Source organism: Metopolophium dirhodum, chromosome 6, assembly GCF_019925205.1.
Source record: "Metopolophium dirhodum isolate CAU chromosome 6, ASM1992520v1, whole genome shotgun sequence".
In the NCBI taxonomy this organism is placed as follows: Eukaryota; Metazoa; Arthropoda; class Insecta; order Hemiptera; family Aphididae; genus Metopolophium; species Metopolophium dirhodum.
Window position 1 is genome coordinate 17,933,641 of NC_083565.1, and position 23,337 is coordinate 17,956,977.

General features: G+C 28.0%; 1 protein-coding gene across 3 annotated transcripts; it reads right to left on the reverse strand.

Annotated features, from left to right (window-relative positions):
* Positions 1-1,752: 1,752 nt before the first annotated feature.
* Positions 1,753-22,838, reverse strand: LOC132946935 (protein N-terminal asparagine amidohydrolase). 3 transcript variants are annotated; one of them, XM_061017054.1, is made up of 10 exons: positions 22,641-22,838; positions 22,416-22,500; positions 19,858-19,941; positions 6,099-6,286; positions 4,925-4,990; positions 3,694-3,876; positions 3,476-3,583; positions 3,296-3,396; positions 2,913-3,074; positions 1,753-2,372 (listed from the first exon to the last, which is right to left on the reverse strand). In XM_061017054.1, the coding sequence occupies exons 4-10, from the start codon at positions 6,283-6,285 to the stop codon at positions 2,247-2,249; spliced, it is 933 nt and encodes a 310-aa protein (XP_060873037.1). In that variant the 5' UTR covers position 6,286; positions 19,858-19,941; positions 22,416-22,500; positions 22,641-22,838; the 3' UTR covers positions 1,753-2,246. The 3 variants fall into 3 exon arrangements, with proteins under 3 accessions (XP_060873037.1, XP_060873039.1, XP_060873038.1); XM_061017056.1 differs by lacking the exons at positions 19,858-19,941; positions 22,416-22,500; positions 22,641-22,838 and adding an exon at positions 16,007-16,160; XM_061017055.1 differs by lacking the exons at positions 19,858-19,941; positions 22,416-22,500; positions 22,641-22,838 and adding an exon at positions 13,141-13,490.
* Positions 22,839-23,337: the final 499 nt, after the last annotated feature.

A 23,337-nucleotide genomic window follows, 5' to 3' on the forward strand; every position in this document is an offset into this window, starting at 1 on the left:
AAAAAGTAACGTAACGTAGGTAATAAAAATAATGTTGGATAACGCAAATGTAATTTAAATAAAAAATTTAATGTAAGGAGTAATGTTATTTTATGACTTTTTAAAAGTAATTTACCCAACACTGCGTATTTCTAGATCCTAGTTCGTTTCAGCGCGGGGGGGAGCCAAAATCTCTGCATGATATATGTGTTTGTATTAATAATATATTTATTGTATTTATTTTATTAATTTAATTTACAATAGTTATGAATCGTTATTTATTAAATTAATGTAACTTAATTTTTCAAGGCGTTTATGTTGCTTAATGCTTATATGCTTATTGAACACCCAAGCGATAAGTGCACTATGATATAAAAGAATGTTGATATGAATGGTCAATATTTGAGCCCTAAAAAAAAAAACCCAAAAAATACTATTAAGCATATAAAAATTCTGAATAATGAACAAAAAACATGCACCGAATTATACTAATTTTTAATAATTTTGATATAAATTTGGTTTAAATGACAATACATATACATTATAAAAGATTGTAAGAAATTCTATAGATGAAACTGATCGGTAAATCTGAAAATGAATTATTTCCACAATCTTTTTTTTTTTTATAGGTTAGTTTATATATTTGTTTATCGGCATAAAGTTATAGTTTGTTAAGTTTATATAAAAATCATGTAAAAATATTAAAATAAAATAAATATAGGTATAGGTATACTAACATTTATAGGCCCAAAAAATCCTAAAATGTTCTGAAAAATGAAAAAAATGCCCTTAAAGTTTATAATCATCATAAAATGCAAAATAAAAACTTCTTTTTCTGATTCATAAATACATGAAACATTATGTTATACAAAACGAGCATCGCCTAGCAGCAGAGCTAATACAAATAGTGTATCAAAATCCCAACCTTAGTCATTACTTATTATAACAGTCATTTATACAGTCCATGGGACCTCTTATAAGTTATAAGCTTCAGTTATAAAAGTTTGAACTTTTGAAATTACTGAAGCAGCCCTACACGACACGCTAATTTTAAAAATATAGGTAAAGAACATGGGTCTAATCATAAAAAGTTAAAGACATGCTTAACAACAAGGTGGGCATGTCACTAAGTGTCAGTAAATGCTATTAAACATAACTATAGTGCATTATTAAAGGCGTTGGATGAAATAATAAAAAACAGTTCGTTGCCACTTGCCAGATGTAAAATGAATAGGCTTAGGACTTGAAAGTCAATAGATAAGTGTTATCTGATGCTTGTTTAAACATTTAAAATTAAATTCAATGGACCAATTAGTATAACCTAAATAAATAATATCGATATCGAAAAATTGTATAGATACTAGTAAATATCAGTACCGGTTACGGTTTCGATAACTAAGAAAATCTAAAAAGGATTTCAGCAATAAACCTTAAGAGGACGCTACACCCGCATGTGTCGTCCCCGTCTTACAAATGTAAGACATATCAAGAAACTATTTGACATGGGAAAGAACTGAGAAGGATATAGTCATTACTAAGAAACAAAATTTTCCCCACATTAAAAGGAGAATTTTGATTGGGAAATATGGTTCTGATTCCAATATTTTTAAGTTTCCTGCTCAATATTTTAAATTTTGTTGCCAAGCCCTAGTATATAGGTACTATCCGTCACTTGAGTTTATGACGTTATGTAACAAAACAATAAAAATATGCTGCATTTCGTTGCTAATAACAATATTACAACAATACAACTAAAAAACGTCACTTGCAAAATCAATTATGATAAAAAAATATAATTATTGTACTCTTAACATTCATTTTGATTAAAATTCACATGTATGAAACAATTGTTAAAAAAATAAATAAACATTGTATTTTTTTTTTTTTTTTGATTATTTCATCGTACAACATAAAATATAATATTACCACAGTTAAAACTTAATACATATTATAGTTTACTTAATTGTTTTCAAGTTCTCCATTAGCTTCTAAAAATTATAAAAACAGTTTTTAAAAAATTTAATTTAACTATAAAGGCACTTACAAATAAAAAAATAAAATGAACAGCTTATAAAACACAAGATTAGGGCAAAACGAAATGGAATGTTCTATAAATAATAATAGTTAATATTAAAAAAACTAACACTGGTAATTTGTTGTCAATGATATATTACGTTTGAATGTTACCAAATCGTCGACGCCTTACAAACATTGATTTGGCACTTCCGTTTTATCGTTGGATTGTCGAGATAGAGATTCGTATTATTTTAATAGCGAAATGGAGTCCACGTGCCAGAGTGTTCATCTCGTCTATAGTATAACGGTCGATTATCCCTGAACACAGTAACCGCTGGAAATGGATGATCTTGGACGTATTTCAGAGACGCTCGGATCTGAAGTAAAAAAATAATAAAAATTTGAAAATGTTATTTCAATTAATTATTTTCAGCTGTACAAGTCACGTGTAATACCTATAATACAGTTGTAACTTGTATTATAGTGATAAAGTGTAATAAGCATACACCGGGAATCGACATATATCTTATTGATAATTCAAGATGTGAATGTCTAAAATTAAAAAACATTTTTTTTTTTTTCTTTAATACAGAATATTACATAAAAATATAAGATAATATTATATAGAGTATAATGGGCAACATTGAGCAAACTCATGGGGGGCCCAATTAACCATATTATATTCTGAACGTAGCGAACGAATATAATGTATTTACAATTAAGTCTTTTTTTTTAGAAATATTTTTGTTTGAATATTCAGCAAAAAGAAAAAAATAAAACGTTTTTGTTTTCCCAAAATATATTAATATTTTAATGTTTTCAGCGTCATATTATCGAGCTTTGAACTTCCGAGTACGGAGGATACAGTATAAAATTATAAAATTATTATATATATTAGCGTGTAATTTGATTCTTACGGCCATGACTGTGTGCGGTGGTTCTACGTCCGGCGTAGTCGACAAAGCTTGCAGAATGAATTCGTCAGACTGCTGGAGCCACAAGTCGACACTGCGCATAGGCTCGTAGTTGAACGGTCCGATTCTCAAGAGACCCAAGCTGCAGTCATACACGTCCAACACCTATTGATATGTGAAGAAAACATAGGTTATGTCATTAAAAAAATTTTAAATTAAAACGAAAATTGTATGTTTATATTAATGACTTCAAATTATGTAAACAAAATATATATTATAATATGCTTATATGTATATTTTCAAAAACATTAATTTTACAGAAAAAATAATTTTAAATTATAATGCGTATCATAAATTATAACACTATAATACGTATTTAAATATACCGGTTGCAGGCCTGTGAACAGCCGAGCTAGCCTCAAAGGTTGTTCGGGCCCTTTGTCCGGAAAGTTGGCCGGAAACACTTCACCGCTCTTGACCATAACTCCTATGTAAGAGACAAGAACAATGATCAACATTAAAAATTTATTTAAGAAAAAATATAGATATTTAAAAAAAAACATTACCCGCTCCGTAAAGCAACGGCCAGTGGACGTTGTTCCGCATAATGGTGTTGAGTTCCCCAACACACGCGAGCACAAGTTCGATTTCAGTTTGATGTTTGTGAACAGCAACTGTTATATAGGTATGTACGCACGAGTGCGAGATATAATAATATTATTATTATGTATTACGTTAATTTATACCGACTTTTCGGTTGGAAAATAACGTTTACGACATTTACCCATCAGACTATAAAACACTTGTTCGCCATAACGCAACACGTGAGTGAATCCGCCAATCAGAGACATTTCCAGCCGGCCGTCCGGGAAGCCCATGGACAGCTCTTGGATTCTATGCACCATGTTCACCACACATTCCTCGGTACACGAACCGTCTAGATGAGCAAAACCTACAGCACCGGAACCTAAACATGATGTGTGTAAATATTCCCGAAAAAAACAATCAATTATTATATTATGTTATGGCCCAGGCATACTCAAAGTATTATTAGGGTAAATAATTATGAAAAAATTTGGATTTTAAGTGTGCAGGAAAAATATAACCATATTTTAACAAACTATATTATACACACTTTATTCAGCGCTACGTTACTTATTACATATTTAGTATAGATATAATTTATATTATATATAATTTACGTGTTAGTGTTACGGGTACGCCAGCGAATTCTTTATGATAGGGAATATAAAAGCGTAGGTATAATAATATGACTCGGCGTTTGAAAATAATCGGTTTTCGACTTTCACATAGGTATGTTATTATTTGGGCATGCGTGTCACCATGTCCACATAGGTACCCTAATTTATTACGCTAAGCTAACCCTATACGAATATACATATACGGCGAATACAATAGACAATTCAAAATAGTATATAATATAGGTAAGTAAATATAAGTACGCAGCATGCGCGTATATTTCCAAAAAGTATAATTGTAAACCAAAAACGAGAGAAATAAAAAAATTCTGATGATTTGTATACTAAATACCCAATTAGATTCTTTAGAACAACTAGGATTCCAATTTGCATTTGAATATTTAGAAGCAGTGCTTACACAACAGAGATAATCAACATTTGGTTATGAGCGTGTCAAGCAAGTATATTTTGTTGTTTTTTTTAACTAATAAACTCAAAAATATAATTTAAAGTAATATACTGCGCTTGAAATTATTTTAAATAATGAAAAATGTCAATATCACATTTTGAAATTCACCAAATTATTTCACAATGAAAATTGTTTTAATTAATATTGAAGGATCGTTGGCCGTTGAAACTAAAGAGTTTCAGGTAAAGCACTAAATCATATGAACTTATATGTATATATATGAGATCGTTATGGACTTATAGTAGATACCTATTTTATACACCGCGTAATGTTCAAAACATACATAAGGATACTTGGATACGATATAAACATTAACGTACTTATCTATTAATACAAAATAAACTTACCGGTATGTCGGAGTACGAGAATTATGCAAGTGGTAACGTCATCGGAACCAATGATCGAAACGTTTTCTATAAACATGAAATAAATATCAATTTTATTATTACGTCATATATCATAAAACTTAATCAATATCATAGATAATAGATAGGTAGGTACTAAAATGTTTTCATAAACGCGATCAGTAGCATGTTCAGCTTTTTAAGTGGAACGGCGGGGGAGGGTTGAAAGTCTTATGTTATACTTATAATCCAATAAATGTCCGATAAAGTAAAATAATCAAAAATATTGTACATTTGGTGGTTTTTAGAATCCATAAAAATATTATAAAGGTTATTAGTTATTACTTATTAGTTACCTACTTATATTAAATTATACAGTTATATTTCTAAAACATGAATGTCAGTGCCCTATATCATGTGTTAGGTTAGGTTAGGTAGCATACGTACGAGTATTTAATAATTATTCAAAATACGGTCAGATATTTTAAGGTAGAATTGTGTATACAAAGTAATACGTATAATACCAAAAGGACAGGTCGGCACTCATTGGAATCAAAGCGGTCGATGGCTGATAGATAAGGAATATGCTCCACAGTAATTAAAAGTAAAAAAAATTACTAAAATTCATAAAATTCGATTCAGGAAATAAAGAGAATCAAGTTTTTACTGTTTCTAAGGTATAGAAATGCTCACGCAATAATTATGTAATGTCACGCTAATTTGAATTTTTCCGTCGGCCAAAGAATGAGGACAGAAATCGGAAATACTAACAATGTGAACAGGGAAGTAATTATACGAAGCAGGTGCTCATTTCAGTACGTATGAACGTAAAGCTATAGTAATTATTAAGTATCGAAATTATTGTGTTGCACATCACGTATAATTATGAGGATCTCACCTCTCATCTCCATATATTCCAAGATAGGACCGGACAGCGACGTCTTTATAAAAACTCGGAAAGTCGGAACCAATATAATTACAATAAATACCCATTATTAATACGCCATACTGTTTAATAGACGACGTAATTACATTATTAAAATACAAACGCTATTATCACAATAATATTGGAACAAATAAATATAATACAAACGTTTACCCCCCCCCCCCCCCTTGCCCCAACACGATTAAACCACGCGTGGACACCACATTATTTTATAATAATACAAGTACGTACTGTCATGCGGTACGGTCACTGCCATCTCCCGTTGGCACACGTAAAGGAGCCCTATGGGCCCGACGACTTTTGTAGAGATGGTGAGCAGTTGCGATGCGGAATCTCTGAGTACCGGGTGGTTGAGGTACAGCGTCCTCGTGTCCGGCGGGGGTTCGTCCTGAACCACGCCTCGCACTAGTAACACCATCCTGCAGACAATGAGTAAATTAATAAAAATAATTATAAAGACCTTGGTTTTTTTTTCAAATCAAACTTAGCAGCCGCTACAAGTCTTTATAGACTTAACATCATTTATTCTACATAATATGTAAATAGGACATAGGTAATAATAATAATGCAGATCAAAAATTGCGTCCTAATAATTTTTCTACCTATAATTTATTATCATATGTGATTCTCAATAACCAACATACGTCATATCAAGTTGGATTATTAAACAGCTCAAAAGAAAAAAAATATTTAATCCAAAGTAATACACAATTCTTAATTAGATATTTTATATAATATTAATAATAATAGTGTCAACAATTCAAAATTCAAATAAAGTAAACAAAAATAACCGTCAACAAGGTTCAAAATAGTGTAGTATGCCATGATGTGTCACCAAAAAAGAAAAACTATTGTGAAGATAATCTCATTCTCAATTTATATTATAGGTATGGTTTTATAGTTGTTAATTTTTTAAAAAATACACTAATTCTTTAAAGTGTGTTCTATTTCTATGGATCTAAATTAAAGTGTTGTCCTAAAAAAGGTTGAGAAGAACCATATACGGGCATATGCTTACGCTTACGGTATTTATACTTATATTATAAAAAAAAGTTACCTAACCTTAACCTAACCTTTTTTATAAGTATCTTATATTATTATGTTTACATATTTTTTCGTTATTATTTTATTAGTATTTTATTATTGTATGTTCTTCTCTATGAAATACAAGGGAGTTGTTTTTCTTTTTGTTTTTCTCAGTGCAAGATCTTTTTAAGCTCTAATTAGGTTTAAGTTATCTTGTTCAGCGGTTCAATAAAAACCACAAGCTATTGCCGTTCCTAAAATTAGTAAACAAATATACTAATATATTTAGGAAATAATAAATTAAGCTAGGTTACTGGTTAGTCAAACTCAAAAACATTTAAAGTGTACAAACTATAAGACAAATTGAACATTCATATTTTTTTTAAAGCATCAACTGTACAAGGTTTTTAGCCGGAGTTACACAACATATTATTTTAATTGTAGTTATAATATTAAATATAATGAGTGTTGCACATTTAGTTATAAATTGAAATAGGTTTATAGATTATTTAAGGGCTACAAATATAAATACAAAAATTCAATCAGGGACGTAATCCATTTAACCCTTTTTAAAGTTGACAGTGTCGACTTGAGAAAAAATTATACGGATTAGTATCGTAAGTCATGTGTAAAAATAACGTGTTTTTTAGAATAGGTAGGTACCTAATGAAACATAATTATATGAATCTGTTAGCGTATAAATAGAACACAATATAATTATCATACATTTGTGACGATCATGATGATCAAAATACAAGAAAATACAACTCGTCACATACCTACATATAAATAACTTTTTTGTACTTCAATTTGTATGGTTTTTTGAATACTTTCACTCGTAATTGTCATTTTTCAAAGTATGATTTTTGTTTACGAGTGAGTAATACTCTTCTCACAAAAGCATATAATATTACAAATGAATACATACATAGGATTCGAACTATTTTTAGGTACATATAGGTACATTGTATAACATATGTTGTTCTCATTATAAGTGATTCTCCAAGATAATGAAATATTCCTAAAGACATATAAATACAATTGCTTTGTATTGCGTACAAATAAAAAAAAAATATCCATACGATTTAACAACAGTATAATATTTAACGCTAAATAAACCCCTAAATATATAATATAACCGAACAATGAAAAAGTAATTATAAAGAAAAATTGGTTATTATATTAATAATTATTACTTTGATTATTATTTAGTTACGTAACAATTAGTAAAAAAATGGATATTGATTTTAAAAAAATCTTTATATATTATGTTATTAGTTATGCCATATTTCTTTTTATAGATCATAAATTATGATAATATCGCATTCATTAATAAAAAAAAAGTTGTTCATAACAACGTCACTATACGTTAGTTCAATTAAAAAACATACTCTTTTTTTATTATGGTAACTTGTCAATCATAAGTCACAAATTTTTCAAATTTAAATTTCTGAAATAGAATGATAAAATATTTTGCTTAAAATGTACAAACATTTAAACACATTTCCATGTTTAAAAACTATATAAATATAACTGCACAACTATAATTTCTATAATATGTTCGTTTTTTTTACAATTGTGATTTATCTAACTCCAATGCTTTATTATAATAAATAAATAATATGGAATAAATTTACCATAAAAATAATTGATTTTTTTACTTTTAATTGAATATTTTGTTTAAACGTTACATTTTTGTAAGTGGAAAATTGAATAACATAAATATGGAAATAATACATTGAATTGTACATAATTAAAATCAAAATACTAATATAATACATAGGTATTTTATGATGCCCCCTTTCCTATAGATAAATCAAAAAAAAAAAAAAGATAAGGGCTGTAATAACTAATAAGTAATAACGATCGACCTTTAGATTAGGTAGTTAGCTACTATTACCGAACCACCGGGACAAGGTAACATCAAAAATAGATATAATTGCTAGAAGAGTTTAAATTTACCAATGATAATGATATCACATACATATTAATATATTATGTAGGTTTAACGTTCTCCGTATATTATACATATTATATTGTAATTATAATTAAGCAATAGTAAGAAAAATAATAATAAATATATATAATATATTATATACATGAACTTTCCCTAATAAATAAAAATTATTTTTATTTTTATTTTGTGCAATGCAGGTGTAAGGTAAATATAAATGTAAATGTAAGGTATAAGGTGTAAATAGATTCATTAAATAAATTCCTTAGTATAAATAGTTTAAAATTTGTCTAAATATTTTAAACATGTCATTGTCATGATGAAAAGTTCGAAGTCCCTACTAGAGAGGAGAAGGAGGTGCGACATATATGGAATAGGCATTTTATATGGGATAGTCAATTATTTCACAAACTACTAGGCGCTATCTGTCGTATTTGATTGAAACTTGATCTTTAGTTATTAGTTTTATAAGAAATAATATGGTACTGATATCACAGCAACTGTCACCAAAGAGAATAAAACACGTTGTTCGTCTCTTTCAACAACGAAAACTCTATATAAGGTACTTTAAACGCTTTTAAAACAATTTATAACTACCTATGGATTTTTAATCTTTTTTAAATGTGGCTTTATGCTAATTTTTTTTTAAATTCTAGTCAGTACAACATAAGGTTAACTTTGAGTATATTACCAAAATGTTCAAGTTCTTTAAACTAAATAATAAACACGTTAAAAAAAGCCCAAAAATATTTTCAAAATACTAGTGAAAATGTTTGGTGAAAATTTAACAACAAAAATTATTATCCTGATTATTTTGGAATATACTGAACATTTTTACTTTTAACCAGCAAACTAGATCAATTTTGCTACCTACCAGAAACCACTCTCGATATTAGACATTGAAGTATTTTTCTGTCTTAAAATCTCTTTGGTGACAAAAAAAAAAACACATTGTAAAACCAATACATCCCATTACTTTGCTCACAATCTAAACTAGTATGTAAAAAATTACATTTTACGTTTATAAATATCTATAAATTCAATACAATGAACGACAACAGTCGACTTTAAACAAAAATGAATGTGTTTATTTCTAATAAATCAACTTCACCAATATTATTATGTAAACCAACGTATATACGTACGTATATAATATATATTTGTATTAAAACTTTAATAACTACCATTAAGAATTAAGATAATGATTTAAATTACATACGTATAGATATAAATGCCAATTGGTATGGAAAATATAAATAGTTATACTATATTATCAAATGGATTACATCATATTTTGGATATAACATCGTTCGGGCAATTCGAATTATAATTAATACCATCGGATTTTACCTGATAAACAACAACATAATAAACTACGCGTAATATTCTAATGAATACAATATTAAAGTGTATTTTTTTCATACACAGACCACGATTATAGTAAAATACAGAATCATCAATCAATACTTTATTGAAAAAAAATTTACACTATACCTCTATAATATGACCGTTAATTATTTAATTATCTAATAAGTACTCAATATATGTTTCGAGTTAGGTTAAAAAACTTTCATTTTATGAAATGATTTTTTCCTTAAACTAATTGGCAATTTATGTTTTTGAAACGTCACAATTTAAATCCTGTATAATAATATATTTTTATATTATATGTTCACAATATTTTCCGCATTTCAACATGTATTTTATTTAAATCGATCTCTATACGATAAAACGATCACCGACGCAATAAGTACAAAATCCATTTAATAAGATAAACAATAATATATTGTTGGTACTACTATATTTTGATTCTGTTTATTTATACTGTAATGAGCATATTATAAATACAAGAACTACATACTGTTCAAACATAATATAGTGATTCGTACATAGAGATTAAACGGGAACATTTGAAATCAAACAATTACATTTTTCAATGGCAAAAAAAAGAATTAATGATATGAAATAATTAATTAGTGTCTTAAAAATGAAAACTATTGATGAATGGGTAATATCAAAATATTATAATGTAACCCATTAATATATTATTGTACGAGATTTATTATATCCGGGTGGTACAGACTAACAACAAAACGTATCAAAATTCAATAAATATTAGGTATCCATATAGTAATATTAAAATCACCTCCATTACTACGAAATAATATGGTATTGTAGGTTTTAAGTTATTGCAGTTAATTATTTAGGTATAGCCTTGTGAAATGATATATATCTGTCCTGTTCATATTATGTACCTACTTAGTTTTTAAAAATCCGTTTCATTTACAATAGAGTGCACAATGCACATATTATTAGTCGTATTAATATTTACATAACGTGACTAATACACGTATATATTATAAAACTAAAGATACATTGTATCAATAAAAATAATTAAGACCTTTCTGCAGAGTTATGCAAATCATAAGATTATATACCTATTTATAAGGGGGATCGTCTAAGACAAAAAAAAATATTCAAAATAGAAAAGTTTAAATTATTCAAATTTACGCAAAATTAACATAATATGAGGTATTGGGAGTCAACGGCCGTTCTATTGTTTAGGCATAAATATATATATATATTATATACATGACAAGGGTAAGCTATAGTGTCATATTATTAAATAGGTTAAAAACAAGACGTTAGATTGGACTAATACGTTTATATTTTATAATATACATCAATGGGGGAAAATGTACTCGTACATCAAACATCCATATATTTTATAATTTACATTCTTGGAATACTACCATTGAACGGCCCATGTTGAACGATCGAGTGTAATAATAAATTATTGCGATACAATGTTACCACCTAAATTTTAGATATTTCTTAATCTGTTTATGTATAAACCATACGCGAACAAGTTATTGCTGTAGAAATAATGGTAGTTCGGTATATTTATAACTTCGTTTAACAAATATATCGTAAGGTTTAACAATGCTCATTGTCTGTACACCGTATATATAAACGGACAAAGGAACAGCGTACAAGTATTATGGTAAGGTACGTATTATATTATAGTACACGACGTACACAAGACTACAAAGTATATTTTTTTCAAAAAGCATCAGCAATATTATTTTTGTACGAATGTTTAGTATGTATATTTTATTTTAGGACGAACGCCAAATAATTCCAATGCATACGTATTAAGACCGATCAAATAAAACTATATTATTGCTTCCGAGTAGGACAACAATTTAATGTGTCCCAGGACTTATATTTTTATGCGTAGAATAGCCAATAGGGCTAATTCTATGATTTGTTGAACTGTGGAACATATAAATAATATAAACAACATAATGAATACATTCGCATAGATGCTTTAAAAATAATTATATATTATAATATAAAGGTAATGAATTATAATTTGAAACGTGAAATATACATTCTTATTATTACTTTTTATAGAGTAAACTTACATGAATTTGATGTAAGAATTTAAGAGTTAAGACTGAACAAGAAACTGAACTAGATCAAATTTAGGATATGGTTTTAATAACCTTGCATGGTACCTACCTATCTACACTGTTGTGTGGTTTAATATAATAACCATGCCTAAAAAAATGCACAATATGTTTATGGATTGAAAGGTAAACAATATGTAAAAAATATATATTAAACAAGCTTCATGAAAAAAATTGTTTTTCAAAGAATTTATGAAAAATATTTATAATATATTTTGTAATTGATAAGCTTTTTATATTAAAAAAATTATATGGTGGTACATAGCAAAATTTTTTTTTCTTCCTCAAACGTGGAATAAGAACATAAAACAGTCATAGGTATATGAATTGAATTTATATTATACACTACGTGTTGACGTCTAAAAGATGCAAACTTAAATTTCATAATTAGAATGATAATGTTTTGAATCAAATTTTTATCTTACTTATTTTTAATTCATGATGAAATTCATCGATTTGAAAAATCATTAAATTTACAGTCCTGGATCTAAAATAATAATTAATATCAGCATGACACCATTATTGACTTCACAGGAGAATTAAAATATTAAACCCAGTGTGTAAAGCCTAAGCAAACTATACGCCAAGTAACAAATGTTGGAAGTAAAACGTTATTAGTTATAAACTTATATCTAACACAATGTTTGTTTACACATAGAACCAGAAGAAAATACACCACACGGTAGGTACTACAATAGTATATACTAGGTTACATTGTACGATAGTGTGTAATAAGAGTGACAATATGTACGTACTATTATTCAACAATAACAACAACGGTTGGAAATTTATTAAAAAAAAAAAATACAAACAAACAAACCTAATTCGATGTCAATTTACAATTTACTAGGTTGTATTATTCGTTGGCGAGACACTATTAAACCGGTCACGGACACTGGACTTGTCGCACAACAGCCGACCGTTTGGCGACAAATAAAAAATCTGTGTAGGTACGCGGCGCGGGTACGTCCGCGGACTGCAGCGGTATGAATTTCGCCCGAGCGATGAGTTTTTCCCGACGATCGACGACGCCGCCGGTCGACACCCCCCCGGGCACGCACGACCACTATAGGATTGGATTCGCGCGAAGAATTCTTCGACGGCGGCGGCAAACCGGTTGTGTTTGTGTGCGTTGTACACGACTGCCGCCGCCGTGGCTTACTGGGAGACCGCCGCGCCACTGCCGCCGCCGCCACCACTTTCCACCGGGCTCCGGAGACCAATCTCCTCATCCACCCGCACACACGAACACATATATAATGAACACACGGATATATTTTATTTCTTATAGAAAGTACCGTTGTTTTGTTTTCTTCTTTTTCTTAGTCAATCTCTCTCTCTGTCTAACTTCTTTCCTCGCCTCTCTTTTCCTCTCTACACATTTCCATCACGACTATCATCTTCGTTGTGAGCGTGTGTTCATATAGAAGAAGACTAGCTACTTCGTCTATAATACTCACGCTTATCGCATACATATTATTATGTGTAGATATCTGTATAATATATAATATGATCGAACGCACCAAATCTACCAAACAATGATTCCCTTCACAGAAAAATCTTCCAAAATATTTGTCCTAAGAAATCACAGAGATCAAAAAATACAAACCAAAACGTCGATAACTTCGATAGGAATGAATTATAATACAATAGAAATAAACTGATGCAGTACTTAAACAAAATCATTTATGTTGAACATTCCAAAAAAGCAAAAGAATATTCAAATGTCATCAACATCTTGGGAGGGGGAATCTACTATAATAACAAAATCATAGATGCATAATTTTAAGTCATTTAAGTATCGACCGATGAAATAATCCAACGAGTCCGATCGCGTAAACGGCATCGTCGACTACTTAACTACGCGTATTATCCGGAGCAATAAATTATTATTAAATGTGTAGAGAAACTGCTTACCAACAATCATGACCGACGTCTATACTAAACGTATCTCAGATATATGCGAAAAGTTAGTGTAGAGAAACCAGTTCCAACTATTCTTATATATATATATATATAGATAATATTATTTGTTTATATTTTAATTAACTGCCTATATAAAACATTTCACCAGCTATATGTTGATAGTTTTATTTGTACATCACGAATACTCTGATATATCGACGAATAAATTATAAAGTCAAACTTTCGAGCATTTCACTCCAACGGTTTTATTCGAACAGAGATTAACATAGATTTTTCATTAATAATACAACGACATATTTTAATAACGAATAAATGTGACATTAAACGCGGGTCATTCGCTGTATATCAATACATAATAGACTTATATTAATCAACAAGGTGTCATATTCCACAGTTGAACAATTCTTGTATCGTCCTATAATTTAAATATGGAATAGTATACATTATACAAAATACAAAAATACAACACAAATAATAATAATAAAATATTACAACGAATTATTACATTCGGAAGTTAAAATTGGCACGCACACTCGAAACTTTTAGTTCAAAAATATCCTATGTAAAATTCCACCAAGATTATTATTTTTAATATACCTACAACAATACATTATGATATTATGTGAATAAGCAGAAGAACTTTTACAAATAACCATCCAATGTGCACACGCATTCTAATAAATTAGTTTGAGATTATTATATCCTACCTACTTCTTCATTTTGAGTTAAACTATTGTGATTAAACTTAATTATTGTAATTCAACTTTGAATAATTTTAAACTTTAGTACATTCTTCGTAAGTAAATATAAAAATGTATATATGCATTTGATGAGATAAAAATAAATAAGTATACAGGTTGGTTCACCCAACTTTTATCTTTTAATGATGCGTTTATTCAAATTATGATTTTTGCAATTTTTAAGTAGGTAACAGTATATTAGTTAAAGACCATATATTTAAATACTTATATTATATATTTTATACTATTTAATATGATTTGACTCGTAGAGAAACAAAATTCTTTTTCTTTTAATGAGTAAAACCATTTTATTATTGTAAATTGTTATTTTTTTGAAAATGTTGATGCATCTAAATCGAAATCCAAACGATTAGTTTCGAATAATTGTAGGAGGTTTGTGGCGATATGTTTAATAGGTAGGTACATTTAAATATATATAGCCTAACACTGTGCCTAATATCATTATTACAAAAAAAATTCATCGGAAATAGTCTATAAGCATTTTCTGTACATGATACATTTTTTACTTTTTTTTAGCTAAATATTTATAGGCATTTTAAATTGGATTTTTTTTTTAGAAATTGATAAAACACTTCACTTAATCAAAAAGTTTGAAAATGTAATACAAGATCCCTCATAATTTTTATAGTAGTCAGTTTTATAAACACGAATTTTTTATAAACATTATTAAAGTTAACATTTTGACAAAATTCATCAAAAGTGCAAAAGTTTGCAAATTATAGAACTCACGTCATAAATGTATACATTTATTTTTAAATATATGTATTTCAAAATAATGCAATGTCTATAATTTGTGGATTAAAGTTTGAATCATGATATTATACTGGAATATCATTTGTTGCCAGATATATAATTTACTAAAAAGATATTTTAAATAAAAAGAAAAATAGAACAGCAGCTGTTTGAATAAGGTTGAAATGACTATTAAACAAATATTAACTAACTAGGTACCTCAAAAATTTAATGTTTGAAGCTTATACGTATTATCATTTTTCTTACTTTTTTTATTCTTCGTCAATATCACTTTAGTATAATAGTATTTTATTTTTCTTGGATGAGACACGAAAATTATAAATTTTTTATTTAATTTATAACCCAGAACTAAGCAAATTTAATATAGCACAGAGAAGAACATACACACTTCTGGAAAACAAACATAAACTGAATGTATAGTTGCTCGATTAACTAAATCGAACACATATTTTATAATACTATTGGTCCAATACCGCCATTCATTTAAAATACAACTAAGATTATAATATACAATTATCAAGAAGTAATAAAACGTGTAAAACATTAATACCATTAATATATTTCCAAATAAGACAAATCGCTTTTTTTCTCAACTATATACTATTATATACATTAGATAACATATATTAACATATAAAACATATGTAAGGTATATAGTATGAAGGTTAAGAAGGAACGATATAAAATATTATAGTGAAACAACACAACTGTTTTCTGTTAGTATTTTACAAAATGGACTCTGACCACTCATATAGTGGCCCAATTAAAAGATAGGGTGGTATGAGCTCTTATCAACTGTCAAGTTTTATCGAATTATCCGACAGATTTAAAAAAAAAATAAAAGCCAAGGAGATAAGTATCAATGATACTTTCTTGATGAATGCAACACATTAAATACGTAGGCGTCTAATAATATAATGACCACTGATACTATAGAAGAGAAAGAGAAAAACAACTGGACATTAACTCTACCACTCCTACCGCGGCATAACAACCGTACTATAAGGAGACCGCAACGGCGGCCCACTGCAAGGAAAAACTGGTATAACGCAATCGTGATATTAAGTTAAAGCTTCTCAATTATACTTAATATGCGTATACTGTATACGGAACCCGTTAAATGATGACGTTATTCATATAAGTCGGACACATAGCTATAAGCTTCTATACATATATATCACCAAATACCCTTTATAATATAATTCTATCGTATTCGCATACAATAATATTACACTAATTCCAATTATTAATATTATATGTGTAATGCGTGTAATATTTAAATATTAATGTGATTCGGAAAATATTATTTCTTCAAAGACGTTCGAACGAAACAAGCAAAACCTCGACAATATTAACGGTATGGTTTGTTAAATTGTTAAAAGTAATAATGTATAATATTATAAACTACGAACTGTTAAAATGCTGATAAAAAAAATGTATAAACGTTTCGTAAATGTTATCTTCTCTCGCAAGAAATAGTACTCCATTGACTCAATTAAATAAAACACACCGAAAGTAAAATAAAAGAGATCCTACAGATTGCGTCCAACATGACCAAAACGGATGAATAGAACAGATATTATGATTTATGAGTAACATATGCAGCAGTTGCTGCACAAGTGGCAACGACAAAATAACATCTGTACAGTATTAATAACCGTCAATAAAATATTATTATTAGGGCCGAGACTAATTTATTGGATATTATGTATATTCGTATATCTCGTAACAACCAACAGAAATGCGTAATTTTTTGAAAACAAAAAGAAGGTAGTTTTACCTAAACAGGTGAACAGTTAATGGTGTATTGGCCATATTTTATAAATTACTTTTGTGTTGACGTTTTTAGGGTGCATCAAGTTCCCAGCCACAATTATATTACAGTAAATAATTAAAGTATACAAGTGGAATATCAATATATTATAATAAATTATATTGTACGTAGGTATAAAATACACATAGGTCCAAACCGCGGAGCGACGACACCACGTCGTTCGGTTGTAATCAATCAACTGAGGCAGTGTGCATGGCTACGATGTGGGGTCGGGGTCCTTGGCGGCGCGTCGATAGTAATCCAACCATCGCTGGCGCGTACCTATAATATTAACCCGTAAAATAATATTACGACCACACGAAGCAAGAGGCAAACGGCACGATTTATCATTCGGTTACCGCCGCGTCTGTCATCTGTCCGAAATGCAAACGATCCGAACGATGACGACGAACGGTCGTAGACGTAGTGTCTCGTGCACCTTATGTACCTATCCGATAATAGCACAGTACCTACTATATGTTATAATAATAAAATATTAAGTATAGGTACATAGGACGGCGTACAGCTATGATATTATTAGCGTACGTTTTTCGAGAGCGAGCGATGGTCGTTCCAATTTCCAACCGTTTGGTCGAAAACACGACGTGGCGTGGGTGGCGTGTTGGCCATACAGTGCGACGCGCCACGGTTAGAAAAATCAACGCAAGTGAGTTCAACGACTGCACGACGCTTTGAAAGCGTATACCTAAACAATGTATACTATATAGCGTGTGTGGTGTGATACCCATGTATTATAATATGCACAACAACCGTGTATAGAAGAAAATGTTATCGTAAAAACATGAAAATCAATAGTATATACTTATACAAGGAAAACTGATACACGTGGTATGGTTATATACATAATAATATATACAAGTATTCATATTATATACTTTTATTATATCCGCATATACATTATACCGAACCAAAGTTTATTAAATTAGTCAATTTTTAAATTTAAAAAACGGGGATGTATTACGTTTTTGTGTTGTAGAAAGTCATTTTTTTTAAACCAGTACATTGGATATCCAATTTTAGCATGGTATACCTCATACGTGTAGACATTAAAACCGTACATGGCTTAATGTCTATACTCTACCTATATATTAAGAATAACAACGAAGACGCCACTCTGTCTGTGCTCTTTTTATCATAATAATAATAATAATAATAATAATAATTAATAATAAATCATAACATAACTGTTTGGATTTTAATCCAACGTCGACTACGACGGCAGCCTCCAGTTTTTTTTTGGCACGTGCTATTATGGATAATTTTTTTATTAATTAAAACTCAGAATAAATAAATCCCAGTTGTAACTTGAAACTCGATATATGATAAATAAACAAACAAATAAATAAACGATACTAATAATATTTTTTAAAAAAACTATTAAGCAATCAAAAGAATTGATATTATTTATAAGACGTAAAATAATTTGTTTTATGAGTACTGAAAATATGAAGTATAAAAATACCTTTTATACTTAATGAAAACACTATAGTAAACATCAGAATATTTTATTGACTAGATACGTATTTTATACCATGCGTATATAATATTGATAATATTATAAAAAGTTTTCATTAATTGTTTTAATTGTCTCATTTAAAAAGTTCCAAATAATACCCTACCTCTAATTAGCTACCTAATTAATAAACGATTTAATGATCCATTATAATTACTTAACTATTATTTACCTGCAGATGTTCTTAAACTTTATTTGTTTGTTGTTATGCATTAGTTCAGTCAAAACATCACATTGAATTAATTTATTAATTATCATTTATCATTATAGACATAAACTAAAAACAACACAGATAAAAGAATACTAATAAAAAATATACTCATTCAGTTTATCACTAAATGGTTACCTACTAAGAATTGAACATTAAAATTTAATGACCACCTTGCAATATTGATTAACTAGTTTGAATAACTATGTTTATCACATATATTTATAATCACCACTAGGTACATTTAAAATAATAATAATTAATGCCTATAAATAAACTTTTTATGCTTAAGTTATAATTAAAGACTTGGAACAAAAAATTATATACCCAACTAACTAACATATTATTCTATAATCTATATCATAATAAGCTAACTAAGATTTATTCCATTATATATACACATACATTATAGATTCACCTACTAAATAGGTATACAGTATGCTATATTACATTATAAATTATCATGCCATATTTTCACACATAAAATTAAATGATATAAAACTACCAACTACTAACTGTAAAGGTTGTAATAAAACTCTTACCTTAATTATTTTTATAAGATGGTTTTTTTTGTTCTGATACAATATAGTATCAGTAAGTTTTGTTGAAAATTGTTCAACTCCATTCTATAATAAAAATGTTTATATGAGTACAACATTAAAAATTACATGGCAAAAATTGTTTATCTAGTAGTTGGTGGACTATGACAACAAAGTTAATAATATAGTTTATTATTAATATTGTCATATGAATCATAGCTTATAAGGTATCAATTATTTATTTTCAAATGTAAAATTTTTAGTTTCACTATAGGCACTATTACTATACTCTATTCCAAATAAGTTTTGGAAAGAAATCACGACGGAATGTGTTGCGTTAGCGTTTGATCAGTCTCCTTGACTGCAGTCTGTACACTGTCAACTACTGGCCAATCATAGCGGTCCTACCGTTCTGAGGCTGCGCAATTTTTCCCAACTTATTTGGAATAGAGTATAATTATAACTTAGATACCTTTATGCATTAAAGACTATTCGTTGATATATTGATTGTTAATTATTATTTATAAGCTAAGGGCTGCTTTTTGTAACTTTTTACATTTATTAACATCTTTATTTGATATTTTAATAATAATACAATGTTAAAAGTATAAAACAGCTTTAAATTATTTCTTATAGTTTACATTTTGTTTTTAAATGTAGTGATAAACATTTGGATATTATAAATTTATAACAAATAATATGCAAGTTTTTTAGAAGTCCATACTTCTTAATTGTCTTAGATTAAAAACATAAAATTTTATTTTCAACTACTAAAAATTGTCCTACATTCTACAAGCCCTCTCTCTTATTAATGACTATAATATTATATGTTTAATTACTTATAAAGAAGGTTAATTTAATGACTATAAAAAAGTAATATTTGATTTAAAATAGGTACCTAAGGACTAAGATGTAAGAAAAATATTATGAAATAATATAAATATTAAATATCCAACAAGAAAATACAAAAAAACCTTAGTAACTACAACAAATCTAATAAATAATACAATTGATTAGTTATTACGACTTATTATAAAATAGGTATTTATTACAAACTGTTCTGTAATATACCTTACTTTATTTAAAGGATAATAAATTGTTCAAATAAAAATAAAAACAATATGATTCATAATTTTAAATATAATTTATTGAATGTTTAGCATACAATGAGTATTTGACACAATAATTATGCTAATTTAACTATGTCTAAAATTAAAACAATGAACACAAAAAAAAAATCTAGCTAACGGTAGACCAAGTAAAAAATAATTCCGGTAAATGGTTGAATACTTTATGAATGTATAGATATTTTGTTAAATAGATCAACAATAGAAATAATAATTTTAGTGAAGTATTTGCTCATATTTATTCTTTATAGCAATATCCGTGGAATTACTAACTAAGGCATTGCTCAAGTAAGTATTAAGTCATAATAAAATTGAATCAATAATCAGATGTTTAAAATGAGTATTGGGTACATTAAAAATGTTTAGAATTATAATTTAAAAAAAAAAATAAACAAGATTAATTCAAACTAAATTTAGAATTAAAAGCATGCATTATTACCTGTGGCATAAATTAACAAATTATATTCATAACATTTTAAAGGAAAATATCAGAAGAAATATGATTAACGATAAATGACATTCAATAGCATCAGATAAGATACAAAATACGTATTAAATTAAACAGCAAACATTAAACAATTGAAAAAAACATATTATGACCATATATAGGTAGGTACCTAATTATATTTATATTTTATAAAGCCTAGGTATAAGTTTTAATAATCAGTTAATTTAAAAATCAATAGATTAAAAAAAATGATAAGTACATTATTTATTCAATTCTAAAATCAGCAGCTGCTTTTAACACCTGCCAATTATTTATTAAGGTCCCCACACACTGCAGTGGTAGCGGTTACGGCAAAATAAAGCCGGACACAATTTTGCCGCTACCCCCAAGATTAAAGCAACCATTAGACATATAACTAATAATAATCAGAAAAAAATTATTAAATCAACTTACTACTTTTTTGTATGTCTAAGAAAAAAATTAGGAAGTTTGGGGATAGGGATTGTTTACTACTAAATAGTGAACATAATTTTAAAATATAATTATTTTCAAAAATTCCAGTAGGTATAATGGAATAATATTGTACTGTGTTCCATGAATGCTAATTAACTATATACAGGGATTCACCAAGCATTGTCATTGCTCATCAATATAATACCTATTGCCTTAATACCTATAACCTTGTATGTTAACTAAAAAATAAATAAGTTTTTTTGTCGCATGTTATAAAATCAAAATTAACCATACATAAAATGTTTATTTTTTTAAATAATAAGCCAAACGTTTCCTTTTTTATATTAGGTATGTAGATACTAAATACAACATTATTTAATATACCTGACTACTTCCTAAACGTTTAAGAATACCTAATGCTTTCTAAGAACTTTAAATTTGTGATTTATGAGACAACTAAATAATAAAACAATAGTTATAATAAATAGATACGCTGATAGATAGACCTAGTACCAATTATATTGTTTACTTACGATTATTATCAGCATTTATCAAATAATTCCAGTAATAAAACATTGGAAATTCATGTTCATCCAATTATTTTGGATTTGTCTCACCCTGTTTTAACAGAACAAAAATTGTTTACAAACGTTTTATTTTAATTGGTATATAAATCGTAAAAAGTGTACACTGAACAAGTTATTTTAATTGTTTACAATAGGATCAATATATTTTTAATATCTATTAAAATTACTTACTAAAAATTAACAAGAAAAACAAGACATATATGATTGTAATATATATTTATATATATTGTATTGAAAAATATGTACTTATTGTAAATAATGATTTAATACTTAAAAAACTAATAATATTATTTAATATTAACCACAAATTATTGTAGTGAACTATCCAACGTCAACTCCTTCGCACTATATCTAACAGTCTGCGTGATAAATGATAATAACTAGTATTAATTATTGTAAAATATACAATACGAATTATTATCTAGAGTTTTCTGAGACAGTGTAACCAACGTAACGAACTAAAAATATATATTACCGTACGTGTATTTAAATAATATTTATTAATTAATAATTCTGTTTGTATTTATATTTTTACCACAGAATATAATAATGATTTTACCAACCGTCCACCGCCCTGTCCGCCCGGCGTTGCCCGTGCCAACACTTTTTTTTTATATATAAATATAGGTATTTCAATGTTTGTATAAAAATGTGTATGCCATAATTCTACTAATTGTAATGGTTAAATTATATGTAACCAATGGCAACCATTTAAATGAACAAATATAAAATATAGCGCTATATAGGTGTATCTTGGTTTTAGTATATTAGGCAGGTACTTCAGTTCACGAGCAATTCGCCTGTTGAGGGTTGTATATACTATAATATAGCACTTGGTATATTTTTAAACGTGATTCTAACAATTATC

What these genes read in the sequence shown, in the direction of transcription:
- LOC132946935 (XM_061017054.1), bottom strand. Translation starts at nt 6,285, where the DNA reads ATGGTGTTACTAGTGCGAGGCGTGGTTCAGGACGAACCCCCGCCGGAC. An exon ending in AGTGTTTTATAGTCTGATGG is followed by an intron (nt 3,584 to 3,693) that starts GTAAATGTCGTA and finishes CCTATATAACAG; the next exon opens with TTGCTGTTCACAAACATCAA. An exon ending in CACCGCACACAGTCATGGCC is followed by an intron (nt 2,373 to 2,912) that starts GTAAGAATCAAA and finishes TTTTTACTTCAG; the next exon opens with ATCCGAGCGTCTCTGAAATA.